General features: G+C 51.2%; 1 protein-coding gene across 7 annotated transcripts in view; it reads right to left on the reverse strand.

The window, feature by feature from the left end:
- The window catches only part of LOC143821347 (protein CEPU-1-like), a 761945-nt gene that overhangs the window by 296308 nt on the left and 451467 nt on the right, over positions 1-14170 (reverse strand). For all 7 annotated transcript variants that reach the window (XM_077305210.1, XM_077305209.1, XM_077305207.1 and 4 more), the window contains exon 2: positions 11180-11264. In XM_077305210.1, the coding sequence (XP_077161325.1) occupies positions 11180-11264 (85 nt within the window). The remainder of the gene's footprint in view (positions 1-11179; positions 11265-14170) is intronic.

Here is a 14170-nt window from a genome sequence, read left to right on the forward strand (position 1 = left end):
GATTCGAAGAGCAAAAGCTTCCCTCCAGATGTAGATTCTGAGGGGACCACCCACAGCCCTGGCTTTGCTCTGCATCCAATTTGCTTCTCTCATCCCTGCAAAACGAACTTCCCAGTCTCCTGGGTGCTTTCATTTTTCCTTCATGCAAACTGAACTTACGACTGCGTACCATTTTCTGCTCCCTCCCATTTCATTTTTTTCTCTCATAAAATGTACATACTTTTCCCAGCATAATTAGTGCATCAGTTAGGGGTGCCATTCCTAGACATTGGGGGGAGGGACAGAGCCTAAAGATGGAGTTTGGGGGTAGGGAGGAGGCCTCATCCTTAACACTATTTCGCTCCCTTATAATATTTGGGAAACAGCCTCCTGGGAGGAGACTGTCCGGGGTCCTGTCTGTCCAAGTCCACCCTGATTGGCCTTCCCCCTCCAGCTCCTACCCTCCCTCCTTGCCTGCTAGAAGCCTTGTGGCTGCGGCCTCCATTGTCGCCCACGAGGAGAGAGCCAGCAACAGGGCTTGGCGGCCTGCAAGGACACTCCTGCTGGGAGGGAGCCGGGGGGGGGAGTTTGTAGACTCCTTGCGGACTACAAAGCTCTATCGCCACCTGGTTGGGGGGGGGAGCTTCCATTCCCTTTAGCCTGCCTTGCGGGCCAAAGGGAGCTGCAGCCACCCTCTCACGCCCTCCTGCCTGCCGCCCCTTTAAAAGCCCATTTTTTAAATGGGCTTTGATACTAGTATGGGTATAATCCCACAGATTCCTCCCACCCAAACTGCCCTTTTCTCTAGAGGAACCAATCTCCATTAGTCCAGAGGCCAGTTACAATACTGGGAGATCTCCAGGCCCCACCTGGAGGTTGGCAACTATAGCATCCATAATAAGCGTAAATAATGTTAAAATGATAAGCATAAATGGCCAGAATCAAAATGATATGTATGCATGCTGTACGAATACAGCTATACAGCCAACAGCAAAAAAAAGCAGAGGACCTAACTCACCAACAAAGACATAAAACGAAACAGAAGAGGACATATTTCCTTAGTGTGGCCAGCTCTTGGCTAGGAAAAACCTGAAGAATTTGGGGGTGAGTCAGGAGTGCAGAATCTGAGGCAGGGCGGGATCAGAGGAGTAGAATGCTGTGAAGTCCACCCTCCAACAAAACAGCTGAGCTCTTTAGTCTGGAGCTATAATTCCAGGGGCCCCCCAGACCCCACCTGGGAACCGGGCTCCCTATATTTGCTCCTTACTACTAACAATTCCCCCCTCCCCCCTTAATGAACTCCAGTTCAGATAAGGTCTCCCCCAGGGAAGAACAACGAACTCGCTTACTGGGAACAGCAGCTTCTGGTAACTGCGTGAGGTTAAGCTCTAGAATGGAGGCCAGTGTAAGGGAATAAAAGACGTGGATTTCTGCATGATGTCAAACATTTTGAAACGCTGACCGGCGTGCATACCGTGACATTTGGAGTTTTGACAAGAAACCGGGGGTTACACGAGGCGAGTTAAGTGCTTTTCCTCGCCCTTCCCAGAAAGATCCTCCGTTTTATGAGCTCACAAATGGCAGTTCTTCTACTTTAGTGCACTTTTTTCTTCTTCTTCTTCTTTTTTTTTTTTTTGGCCCAGTGTTGTTAATCGTTGTCGTGGGACTCCGGCTAAATAGTAAAATTAACTACAGTTTAGCCGCAGCTCAAACTTTCCGAGAAGAAGTGGCTTTTTTCTGTTTAAAAAGTGATGAAATCCGGGAGATTTGCAACAAAACAGAAGTCCTACGAATTGGTGCGCCTAAATGATAAATCCCCCTGGATTTTCAAGTACGCTTGGTGATGAAGGCCCTTGGGATTGCTTTGAAAATCCCGGCTTAGATCCTTTAGTCACGGGCTCCCGTCTCTCAATGCTGATGTTAGCTTTGTAAGCACGTTAGCATTCCTATGAAGATCAAGAGCAGGCAGACAATTTACTAGGGAAGGGTGGGGGGGCCTTAATGCCTCGACGGGTTCTGCCTCAGACATGGGCTCCCTGATACTTAATTTGTACAAGAAACGGGTACGAATGCTCAAGCTGGGAGCCAAACGTCCTCCAAAACCTAGTAGAAAGTGAAGGAGAATGAAGTGGCAGATTTCAGCTTTAAACAATCGTCCACACCTTTACGGTCATTAAGTCACTGCTCCCCGGCTCTTACTCCTGCATTTATTAGAGCTTGCTCTGGTTAAAGCAGGGATTCCCAACCAAGGGTCCATGAACCCTGGGGGTCAGTAGGAGTCATGAAGAGGGTCCTTGGGAGATCTGAAGCAGCATGGTATGCGGAGGGGGCCTGGGCTGTTTTCTCTGCTCCTACTCTTCTTCCTGGCCTACATGAGGCAGAACTACCATGGCATTAGCAAAGGAGGAGGGAGGGAACAAAAGGAAGGCTAAGGGGGCAGGTAGTGATGTCACTTCCAGGGGCGTGGCAGGGGACGTGGCCAACTGATGTCACTTCTGGGCTCCTTGAAGTCTGAACAATTATTTCAGCAGCTCTCCCATACTCAAAAAGTTTTAAAAGGCTGGGCTAAGGCATTCTGCATGAGCTCATGGGGTCTCTGTTCTCCTGATTGCCAGTGCTGAGTTGGGAAAGTCCCACCAAGTGGGAAAGCCAATGTGGTATAGTGCAGGGGGTGATGAAACAGTGGCTCTCCAGATGTGTATGGACTACAATTCCGGTGAGCCTCAGGGGAGAGCCACTGCTTGGCTGGGCAGATGTGGGAGCATGGGAGACGCCGGTTCGGATCCCCTCTTCTACCACCAGAAGTTTGCTGGGTGATTTTGGGCCTGACACAAACTCACAGCCTGGTCTACCTCACAGGACTGTTGTTGTGAGGCAGTAAAGGAAGGGAGAACGATGTTCTGAGGTGCTTGGAGTCCCATCTGCAACGAGCCGTCTTTTGGGAGCGGTGGGAAATATAAACGAACAAACAAACGACAAAACAATTATGGCCATGCTAGAGACTCACAGGGTCATCCTGAACGGCATGCCACAAACAGGGTAGAAAAACCAATTCTTCTTCTTCTGAGTTCACTGGGCACAGGATGCAGTGGCCGGCCTCCACTTGCCGAACTTACTGCTGATTTCCTTAAGACGAAAAAGAGCAGGGCTTTTTATACCCCGCTTTTCACTCCCTGCAGGAGTCCCGCGGGGGCTCACCATCACCTTCCCCTCCTCTCCCCACAACAGACACACTGTGAAGTCAGGAGAGTTGACAGAGCCATTCTGTGAGAACAGCACTGTGACTGCCCCAAGGTCACCCAGCTGGCTGCAGGAGTGGGGAATCCAGCCCAGTTCTCCAGCCACCACTCTTAACCACTCTCCACGCGGGCTCTCAGGAGACAGCAGCAGTTCCCCAGGAGGAAACAACCACTTCGGAGGGTGGTCTCAATGGCATTATGGGGTCTTCCTACCCTAAACCTTGCCCTTCCCCAGGTTCCAATCCCAAACCTCCAGGAATTTCTCAACCCACTTCCAGTTTGGGTGGATCCAAAATGACTTCAGACTGCCCTGTCAACCACATAAATCCCACTGAAAGAACTGTTCCATCTCTCTTGTTGGAAGCCAGGCCGTTTTATAAATATTTTTCTTGTTATCCTTACGCAACAGCTGCATCAGGAATGGATGCCAGCAAGGCTTGTAGCTAATGACGCTCGTACAAATGCCTTCCCTGCCTCCTTTCCATATTCCAGAGCTCAGGCCCGTCTCCAATCAACCTCTCTTTGCATGTGTTTCTAAGCACTACCTCGTGAACTCATAATTCGTATCAGGTCTTCGAAGGTAGGAGCAATTCAAGGTGGCCAATTTGGCAAGTCACTCTCCATTATTCTCACGGCTTCAGGGAGGCTGCCTCGGGAACCAGGGCCCCCCTTTTAACCGTCAGGTCTGTAATGTCCACAGCTACGGGCGGTGTGAACATCCAGGGGAGGGGAGCCGAGAGAAGGGGGCCGTTTTCAACACAACACCAGACTCGGCAAACCAAATGGACAAATGTTCCTTGGAGCCGTTCTGGCGCTCTGCGTGTGTCTGATAAAACAGACGCAGGTGTTGTGCTGTTTATGGCTGGAAATGTTGAGTTGGTCAAAATCGCCCATTTCGGTGTGTGAGTGTGTGTGTGTGTGTGTGTGTGGGGGGGGTGATATTTCACCAGCTGCTCGTCCTGGAAGCCATTTGACTTGTGTTTCCTCGGTCCTCCTCCACAAGCAGAAATCAGCTCCCCCTGGCTCCTTTTTGAAACACCTCCGCTATTTGCATGCATCCGACCAAACCAGGTTGGCCGGGGTGGATGACGGTGGATGCTCCGGACCAGGTTTTGTGGAATCTCATTTCTGCACACCTCATGTGTACCCCTGCGCAGCAACCATCTGTTCTCAGGCTATGAAAGAAGAAAGCTGGCGATGATCTCTGGTAGATTTGTCCTTGCTTCTTGCTGGATTATTCTGAAGCACTTCTTAATGCCAGTCAAAAACAACGGAGAGATTTGGCTTTTGATAAGGCATTAAACTTGCAGGTATTAAAAAAAAATAAACCCAAACCAAAGCAGCACTAACTCAGCACTAACTCAGCAGCACATAACTCACCTTATGATCGAGCAGTGGTTTTTACAACCCAACTTTCTGGGTGTTTACTTAGGATATGGTAGAGTTGCATTCACTTATTATGTAGGTGTCCTTGGGGTGTTTGTTCTAAGAGACTAGTCCTCAAGAGAGGTTTGTGCAAGTTTGTGCCAGTCGTTCCGACAGACCTTACCTTCCAGAGAGAGTTGGAATATATGGATACATCAGGAGCCATCGTTAACAGAAAACACAAAGCATTTTGGTGCTCATTTTAGATGCTCTGAGCATGATCCAGCTCCAGTTAAGCACAGTCACCCACATTCGTTCTAGTGGAAGAGAATAAAGAACATCCAAAATGTTCTTACTCTTGTTGGAATCAACGAGGTTTAGAGAAACGGTGTCAATCAACGGGGTTTAGAGAAATCCACTCAGTCATAGGATGGCTATGCCTCCCTGCCTTTTTTCCATTCTAGAATATTTGTGACAAGGGCCAAGAATGAGTAACCTATATTACAAAAGACATGAGTTATGGCTCCAGGCGGGACCTATATAGGTATAAAGTAGGCATGGAACATTTTTAGCACAGCATAACCAAGTCTGCTTTAAGGGTAAATAGGCAGACACCTTGCTTGCTCAGAGGCTTAGTAAGAGCAGCAGACCAGGCAGAATGGCATAGCTATAGCTTCTTCTTAGTCCTAAACCAAAAGTTTCGCTGTTGTTGTTTAATGTAAAAACAACCAACCACACCCTTGGTGAGTCAGAAACATGTGACACAAGACAGCAAGAAGTCACAAGTTTGTTTGTATGAAAGCTTCTCAGTTGGGTCAGCCGACATGAGGAGACAGAGAGAGAGAGAGTTCAGACTCTGATCAGGGCCTTAAAGGCCAACCACCACCCTCTATGAACTTCCATAGTGATTCTGGGGGAGTCAAACATCCAGTCTTGGCTGCTGAAAAGATTACGGCAGAGGTAGTCAAACTGCGGTCCTCCAGATGTCCATGGACTACAATTTCCATGAGCCATGGACTACAAATTCCATGGGAATTGTAGTCCATGGACATCTGGAGGATCGCAGTTTGACTACCCCTGGATTAAGGCATTGTTCAGGCTCCAGTGGAGAAACGTGAGCAGGGGGAGAGGAGCAACTGGTGTCACTCAAGCCAGCATCCCCTCCCATTAAAGGAGCCAAGGCTTGCTCTTCTCCCGGGCCAAATCAAAGAGCACTGAGAGGCTGGTGGTAGGAATAGCATTCGGATCCCGCCTGCCGACCGAGCCGCTCCGTGGCACTCATGAGTTGGCATTGTTCTGCGTTATTTATGTTGCTGGCTGTGCGTTCGCATTTCATACGGGGTTAGCTTTTCTTCTTCCCAAACGACATGATTGCAGATTAATTCCAAGCCATTCTTGCTAGCGGGAAGGAAGGAAGTTGTTTTTGAGAGTGCGCTCTGAAAAGGATTTGGAAACAAGCCTCCCCCACCCCCACCCCCCAAAAAAAGGTTGGCATGAAGTCACGACGAAAGGAAACCGAACCCTCTGATTATGCGAGGCATATTGCAATGGCCTTTTTAGATCCATCGAAAATCCGTTGAATTGTCGATCAATGGGACCAGGGCTGCAAGCAGGGCTTTTCAGCGATTGGGCCTTAATCCATTTGGTCCTTTCCCCTCTTGGATATCTTGAACCTTCCCTCCTAGGACTTGTGGGTGTGGCCTACTCTCTTCCGACCTCCCAAAGTCCAGCTCAGATCCTGAAACATGGAACTACAGAAGAAGGGTAGGCTTTTATATCTCTTAAGGAGTCTCCAAGGGGCTTAGAATCCCCTTCCCTTCCTCTCCCCACAACAGACACCCTGTGGGATAGGTGGGGCCGAGAGTGCTCTGCTATTACTGCTCAGTCAGAAAAGCTTTATTAGTGCTGTGGTGAGCCCAAGGTCACCCAGCTGGCTGCATGTGGGGGAGCAGGGAATCAAACCCGGCTCACCATATTAGAAGTCAGCTCTCCTAACCACTACACCAAGGGGGCAAATAAGTTCTTCCACTGGTGCACAACAAGTCCCGTCCTTCATATGGGTGTGCACACAATTTGGCTGGCTCAATGCAGTCAATAACTCTCCCTTAGCCATTGGCAGAATTGCTCACCTGGACTTTGCCACTCATTTCCTCATCAGAAACAGAGTGAGAATCCACCCTCCCCTCACCCCGCTGCAAAAGGGGAGGGGAGGGGACACCGAAATGCCAGGCCTTTTCAAAACGCAATAATCCCCAGGAAAGGGAAGGAGGAGGAGAGCAGACAGAAGCAGGTCAGCGTTATATTTTTATAGTCCGGAGCGCTGAAATAAATAATTTCAGAGGATGAAAAATATCAGGCACTGAATTTTACGAACATCAAAATGAGATGAATATTTCATGGGAACGGCCAGCCACAAGTCTGAACCCTGGAAAGGAACATGAATACAGATCCGATAACAAGGATTCCGATGGTCCGACAAGTACGGAGGGAATAAGTCGGGGCAGGGAAAGAGACAGTGATGTGCGGATGTGCTGGTGGAAGATCCTAATCTCCATGGTACAGACAGGCAGATGTATACCTTTTTTTAAAATATAAAGTGTGTCTCTTCTTAGAAAAGCCTTCTACAGAACCAGCAGGGAGACAGATGACAGTATAGACCAGGGGTGGTCAAACTGCAGCCCTCCAGTTGTCCATGGACTACAATTCCCATGAGCCCCTGCCAGCATTCGCTGGCAGGGGCTCATGGGGATTGTAGTCCATGGGCATCTGGAGGGCCGCAGTTTGACCACCCCTGGTCTAGAACATGAGCCGTGACTTAGAAATCCTGCAGAACAATCAAATAGCACATGTGGAAAACTGAACAGACAAGGAGGTGCCAGGGACCTGTATGGTTGCAGCGGGAAGGAAAATACAACCATGGTTGTGCAACCAGCCTCTCCCGTGTACAAAGCCCAGTTTGCAGTACCCAGCAGATCATGTCCGCAGAGACAGATATTTGGAGGTATATAGACACCCGGATCTGTCCTAAAGGCCCTTGGCTGGCAGTTAAGCCCCACTGGATAACACAGGCTTACTCCCAAATGGAGCTGCTTAGGCTTACCCTCATAAGGTTGCCACTGAACAATTTAGACCCCTAAGCTCAAATGCCCCTGAGCATGTACAGAAATCACACACACATACAAAAGGACATATGGTTTTTAAGGATCTGATTTACGTGAATTCTGTCTTTCCAAAGGCACCTTCCAAAATTGACACATACCACCTGCCCGTTTAATGATGGCAAAGTCCTCACACACATACTGTGCTACAAATGCACACATGTATGCAATGCCTTTGATGCATTCACATACACAATATTCAGAACTACTCAATGTGATCCCCCCCCCCAGCCTTCTCATCCTCTGTTTTTGACAATTGGCCAGATGTATAAAATTCTCCAGCTAGGTAAGTAGTAATCTGGCAACATAATAATACCAAAGTCCATTTTGTCTTCACCCTTTTGTCAGTAAGGTTGGTAGATACGACAGTAGCCAGGACCTGATTTGGCCTTTTGAGGAATGAAGAGCAGAATTGTATAGTTATAATATTTTTAAGAGTCTATTCCAAATACGTTTGAAATCTAATAGCTATTTGCTTTGGAACACAAGGGATCCAAGCTCACATCCTGTTGGATAATTAAATGGAACCTTTTCTAGTGCAGACATCAGAGTCTTGATAGAAAAATCTTTCCAGCCACATTTATCTTGGCCTTTCTGTGGCTGGGAGCAATTTAGTTTGTTCATTCTACCTTGCCTGTAGCCTACATTTCATTATGCAATCCCCTCCAATCTTTCCAAGGTAGAAATATTGTAAACTTTGCAAGCTATACTCAAGTAAATGCAAATAAATAAAATATGTTTTGCAAGAATGCTTGCTGAAGATGCAAGGAGCTACATGCCTATGGTAGCTGGCTGCAGTTCTATAGGTTAGTGTCTTTATTTGCAGCTGTAGTTCTCTGGTCTCTGACTCCTGTTGAGTCCTGGTCCTTTAAAAAACTTTTGCCAGTTTGAGCAGCTAAACCTGGCAGTTTTCACATTTCAGTCCCATCCCCACCATCTCTAGGTTCTCTCTCCAAGCGTGCAAGATGAACCTTCACTCTAGCGCACTCCCATGCCAATGCACACACCCATGCGCGCACAACACTGGTGCATGGTTTCCCTTCCATCTTCCTCCCCAGCTCCCCAGGAAATGTTGCTGAATAGGCTGGTGTTGCTGCTAGTACGTGGTGAGAGGTACCATTTTCAATATGCACTCCTATGTTTTCTTTTTTAAAAGAACCTGCCATAGGTCAGTTCAATACGCTGGTCCACCTTCAGAAGTCAGCCGAGAGCAGACTGCTGCAGAGTAAATTAATAGTAAGCAAAGAGCCAGCTTCCACAGCAGGAAAACGGGGGCTGAAACACTGGCCCATGAGATTGTGTGGCTGCCATGTGCTATTCAAAATAAACAGATATTCTAGTGAGCATAGCTAAGCCAACGACTTCAGCTGCTTAGTGCTGCTTTTGCTAACTGGGACGCAGCCAAGGAGACCCTGGGGTCCTGGAACCAGGCCTTCAAGTCTGCCACATTTTTGCAAGATGTTTCTCCCCACAGGCTGAGCACCTGCGCTCTGCCGCTGCTGTTTCCCATCATCCCTCTGTCGGGATCCATTTTGCTGACTCATGGTGTGAACGACTTCAGAGCATCATCCACTGGGGAGGGCCCAGCCAACCACCTGACTACTCTGGAGAAAGGCGGGTGCAGTTTTACTCTGACACAACGCGAAACGTGCATGCAGCCATTTGGTCTCTGCCCAGTCCTTTGGGTGAAGACCCTCCTATGATCCCGGAAGAGGAAGGAAGGAAGGTGGGCCGTGGCATAGTGACTGCACAGTCGGCTTATGCAGTGAAGTCAGATTCTCCAAGCTGAAGGTCTAAATTCTTCTACCCTTGCATGGTGAAAGCGGGGAAAATATCAAGATGCAGATGATGGAGCCAAGCGCTCAGCCAAGTGCTGCCTTTGGGCATGAAGTTGACTGGGTGACCTTGGGCCAACTTACGGAGGATGGAAATGGGAGGGGGCATCATTTATGTCACCCTAAACTACTTGGAGGAGGATGGACTCAAAACATTTACACAAAGCATGAAAGAAACCAGGCGCTCCCACATCCCAGAGTAACCTGTGGATTGCCACCATGCCACTGGAGGATGCTTGCATCTGGATGGAGCAATCAACACACTTCAAGACCTCACCACTCTGGTTTTGAGTATGGCCATGCATCAGCGAGGGGAGGCAAAGACAGCACTGAACCAGGCTCTACCTGCCAATTGCAAAGACAGCAATGAACCAGGTTCTTCCTGCCAATCAAAACTCATTCGTCAAACCTTCACAAGCGGGGGGGGGGGGGGAGAGAGAGAGAGAAGAGAGAACACATCTCAGGCCTAAACCAGTTTGACAGCCATTTCTCTTTTTCCAAATTAGGCCTGGAAAACTGCAACATGGTGCCACAGAACTCCAAAAGGGGGCTCTCCTCACCTTCACCAGCCTATTGTGTCCATAATGTGCTGGGGCAAACCGTGCACATTCAAGTGGGTTAACAATGGTGGGATGTTTGCGGGCCTCTTCCCCCCCCCCCCACAAGGTTCCCCGAGGACCAGCATCCTGTGCCAATCTCCTCTGCTAACATCAACACTTCCTAGGACTTCATCCTAAGGAGAAGGAGATGCCTCCGAGCGGCCCGAATACCGTGGCACGCCGGCCTGCGCTCCCGCATCTCTCCACTGCTGGCAATCAAAACGGCCTCTTTCGCGCTCTGCCTTTTTCAACCCGAGGGCCGTGCAGCGTATTAAGCTCGGCAAAGGGAACCAGACGGCTCCTGCAGAACGCACACGCACACAAACGCATAACTTTGTTTTTCCCCCCACCAAAGAAAAAGAAAATCCCAATGACAGGGCAAACTCTTCCAACGCCGGCTTCGCTTTACAAGCTCAGATCATTAGAAGCGGGGCGCATCCCCTCCTCGCCACACATCCCCCTTGCGGATGCACAGAATCCTCCGTCTCCCCGCGCCAAACTCAGGAGCAACAGCAGGGAAACAGGTGAAATCAGAATCCCGGATCCTTTCAAAGGCTAGACTCTGGGAGGGCAGGGGAAGCCCCATCCCTTAGCTAAGTGTCAGTCCCCACCACGGGTTCCCTTCCTTTCTTTACCAGCCGCTGGCCAGAGGAAAAGCCACCTGGTCCCCTCCCTGCCTCTCCCAAAGCAAACCACTCTGGCTGCACATCTGCATACGCTGGGTTTCCTCTCCCCCCTCCCACGACCACCTTTCTCCAGCTTGCTCTTTGCCCCAGCCTGGCTGTAGGGAAGCGATCAGACCCAAGACCCCCAGACTCCAAAAAGCCAGCCGCCGGGTGGTGGGTGGGCAGCAGCCCTCCTGTCTGGCGGCCCCTCCCAGAGACTTTGCTGGCTCGCCTGGCAGCCCTGGCACGTGCCAGCCCACTTGCACACCTCTGGCGCACCCCCCCCACCCCCATCCAGCCATGCAGCCCCCCACCCTGCCCCCCGGCCCCGGCTCCTACCTGAGGACGGCGCTCTCGCCTTGCCTGACGGTCACGTTATCCATGGCCTTGGGGAAGGTGGCCTCTCCGCTGCGCACGGGCACTCCTGCGGGCACAAGGAAGAGCAGCCTGAGACACAGCACCGCCACGCACCGACCCGCACGCGCCGCGCCGAGCCCCGCGAGCCGCATGGTGCGCCAAGAGGAGCGGGGCGCCGGCCGGCCCCGCGGCGCGCGAAGTCCCCGGGCGGGAGGAGGGCGCTGGGCAGAGCGATGCCGGCCTGGCCGCACACTCGGCGGGGAAGCGCCAGTCCGTCGCTCCGAGCCGGGCTCCCGTCAGCAGCAGCAGCAGCAGCAGCCCATGCCGCTCACTTGGCCCGCGGCGGCGGCGGCGGCGGCGGAGGCGGAGGAGGAGCGCCCCTGGGCCGGCGGGGTCGCGGTCGTGCTCGCGGGGCTGGCAGCGCCGCCGGGGGCTCCCTCGCCAGAGTTGCCAAACTCCCCGGCGGCCGCCCCGGCAACAGCTCCGCGGCACGCTCGGCCCGGGGGGAGCGCGCTGGGCTCAGCAGAGGGCGTCGGGCGGCAGAGGCGCGCCCAGGGCGGCTGCTGCTGCTGCTGCTGCTGCGGAGGCTCCGACTTTGAGCAGCCCAGCGCCCCTCTGCTGCCGCCGCCGCCGCCGCCGCCTCCTCCTCGCGCGGAGCATCGCCGCCGCCTCGTCCCAGTCTCCCGCCAGCGCGCGCGCACGCTGACTTCCAGGGGTTGTCATGGCAGCAACTCCATCACTGACCAGCACGCGGCCTCCCCGGCACAGACAGCTCGCAGGAGCGCAGCCCGGCCACATTCATCTTAGCCAAGGACTGCCGGGCGGGGGGGGGGGGGGGCACAGAGAGAGAGAGAGAGAGAGACTCCTGCTTTAACCCTTGAGGGGCCAGGTATACCTTTGGGCGGGGAGGGGTGAGCCTTTTCAGATGCCGGCTGCCTGCCTAGAGGGCTCGGAACAAAAGGGAGAAGGAGTCCCCCACCCACCCCACCCAGCCTCCTTCAGATATCTGAACTTGGTCCTGGGCTCAAATGCAGCCAGGCGACTCAGATCTCCAGTCTACCGAGGTCAGGGTTTTCTGCACCCACTGGCAGCCGCTCTCCAGGGCATTAGAAGAAGGAGCACTGGGGTTTTGGACTCCACTTTTCACTACTCACGGCGGCTTACACGTGCCTTTTCTTCCTCTCCCCACAACAGAATACTTGTGGGTTAGGTGGGACTGGGAGAGCTCTGGTAGAACTGCTCTAGGAGAACGCAGTCTCCCTCTCTCAAAGAAGATGTCCCATGCAGTTTGATACTTTGTGGTCTGCTTCTTGGCTCGGGAAGGAAGAATAAGAGTTGTTTTTTATACCCTACTTTTTACTATCCAAAGGAGTCTCAAAGTGGCTTATAATCACCTTCCCCTCCCCACAAGAGACACCCTGTGAGTTAAGTGGTGCTGAGAGAGCTCTGGAAGAACTGCTCTAGGAAAACAGTTCTACCAGGACTATGGGTAGCCAAAGGTCACCCAGCTGGCTGCATGTGGAGGAGGAGCAGGGAATCAGACTGCTACACCACACCGACTCTTACATATCTACAAGACTCTGAAACATAACAATTTTTTTGGGGGGGGGAGTTCATGGCCAATATGAAAGCCCACCTTTTATCTTCGCATTGCTTTCTCAGCCAGAGTTAGAGTTTAGGACCTCGATATGGGTGAACCGAGTTCAAATCCCTACTCCCTACACTGCTGTGGAAGCCTGCTGGGTGACCTCAGGCCAGTCACACACATTTGCCCCAATTGGTTGTGAGGACAAACATGGACAAGAGGGAAACAACAGGAGCCATTTGGGGGCCTCTTTGGACCCAAAGGCAGAGCAGTCATGAAGTAAACACAAAGAAAACCTGTAAAATTATGCAGGGCTCAACTTGATTTTCACCGGCAGCTGAATGAGTAAGCTTGTTCCCTTTAAAAGATTTGCTTTCAGGATATAGTGAGGGGAAAATAAGAGCCCACAAGGGCCCATGCAAGTTCTTTCCTTAACGCCCTGAGGGTCAGTCCCTGATCTCCACCTTGGAAGAAGACAGTTGCCAGGCTACTTTAAGGAAAAGGGGCCAGTGAGGCCTTTGCAAATTACAGTCCCTGGCCCACAGGCCTTAAAATCCTCCATGTGGATCAGACCCAGCCCTTAGAAGGGAGCGTTGAGTTTGCTTCACATTCCACCTGAGCCCCTGCTGGCATGAGCCCCTGCTGGCAGGGGCTCATGGGAATTGTAGTCCATGAACATCTGGAGGACCACAGGTTGACTACCCCTGCCTTACAACATGAAAACTCCTCATTTCTCTATAGGTAGATGAGCTCATGCTTCCCCTCTGCTATTTGCTAACTGAATTATTATTTCTATATATAATCTCCCTCCCCGGGAGAAGTGCTAGACAGCCTGGAGGGAAAAAATCCTTTATCTCAAGGAAAGAGCCACAAAGACAAGCTTCCTAGTAACAGTGGCCCTTCGCATTTCTTTTTCTGCGCTCACCCACTGGAACTCTAAGCCAGCCTTTCTCAACTTTTTCTTTTACCACTGAAAAACCCCTGAAACATTCTTCTTGAAAAACCCCAGAAGTGGTGCCATCGTGCAGAATATGGTTGGGAAGGAAGCACAGTTGTGGACATGCCCATCTGGGGTCCCTTCTCTTCCCACCCCCTCCAGGCCCATCACTGGCCATTGCGGGGGTGGAGGTCATATCTATATGGTCACGTCTCCTGATAAATGTTTAACAAATGCTTAAAATATATTACAAAGTAATGAATTCCCACCCATTTGGGAAATCCTTCCAGGGGCGTCAAGCCGAGAGACAGTGCCGTGTAGTGATTTCAGTTTTGCTCTGGGATCTGCTTAGCCACGGAAGCATGCCAAACACCCTCACGACAATTGCATCCGCTTGGCCGAACCTACCTCACAAGGTTGTTGTGACAATGATGCAGAAGAGAACTGCTTT

The sequence above is a fragment of the Paroedura picta genome, chromosome 12 (genome assembly GCF_049243985.1).
Source record: "Paroedura picta isolate Pp20150507F chromosome 12, Ppicta_v3.0, whole genome shotgun sequence".
Lineage (NCBI taxonomy): Eukaryota > Metazoa > Chordata > Lepidosauria > Squamata > Gekkonidae > Paroedura > Paroedura picta.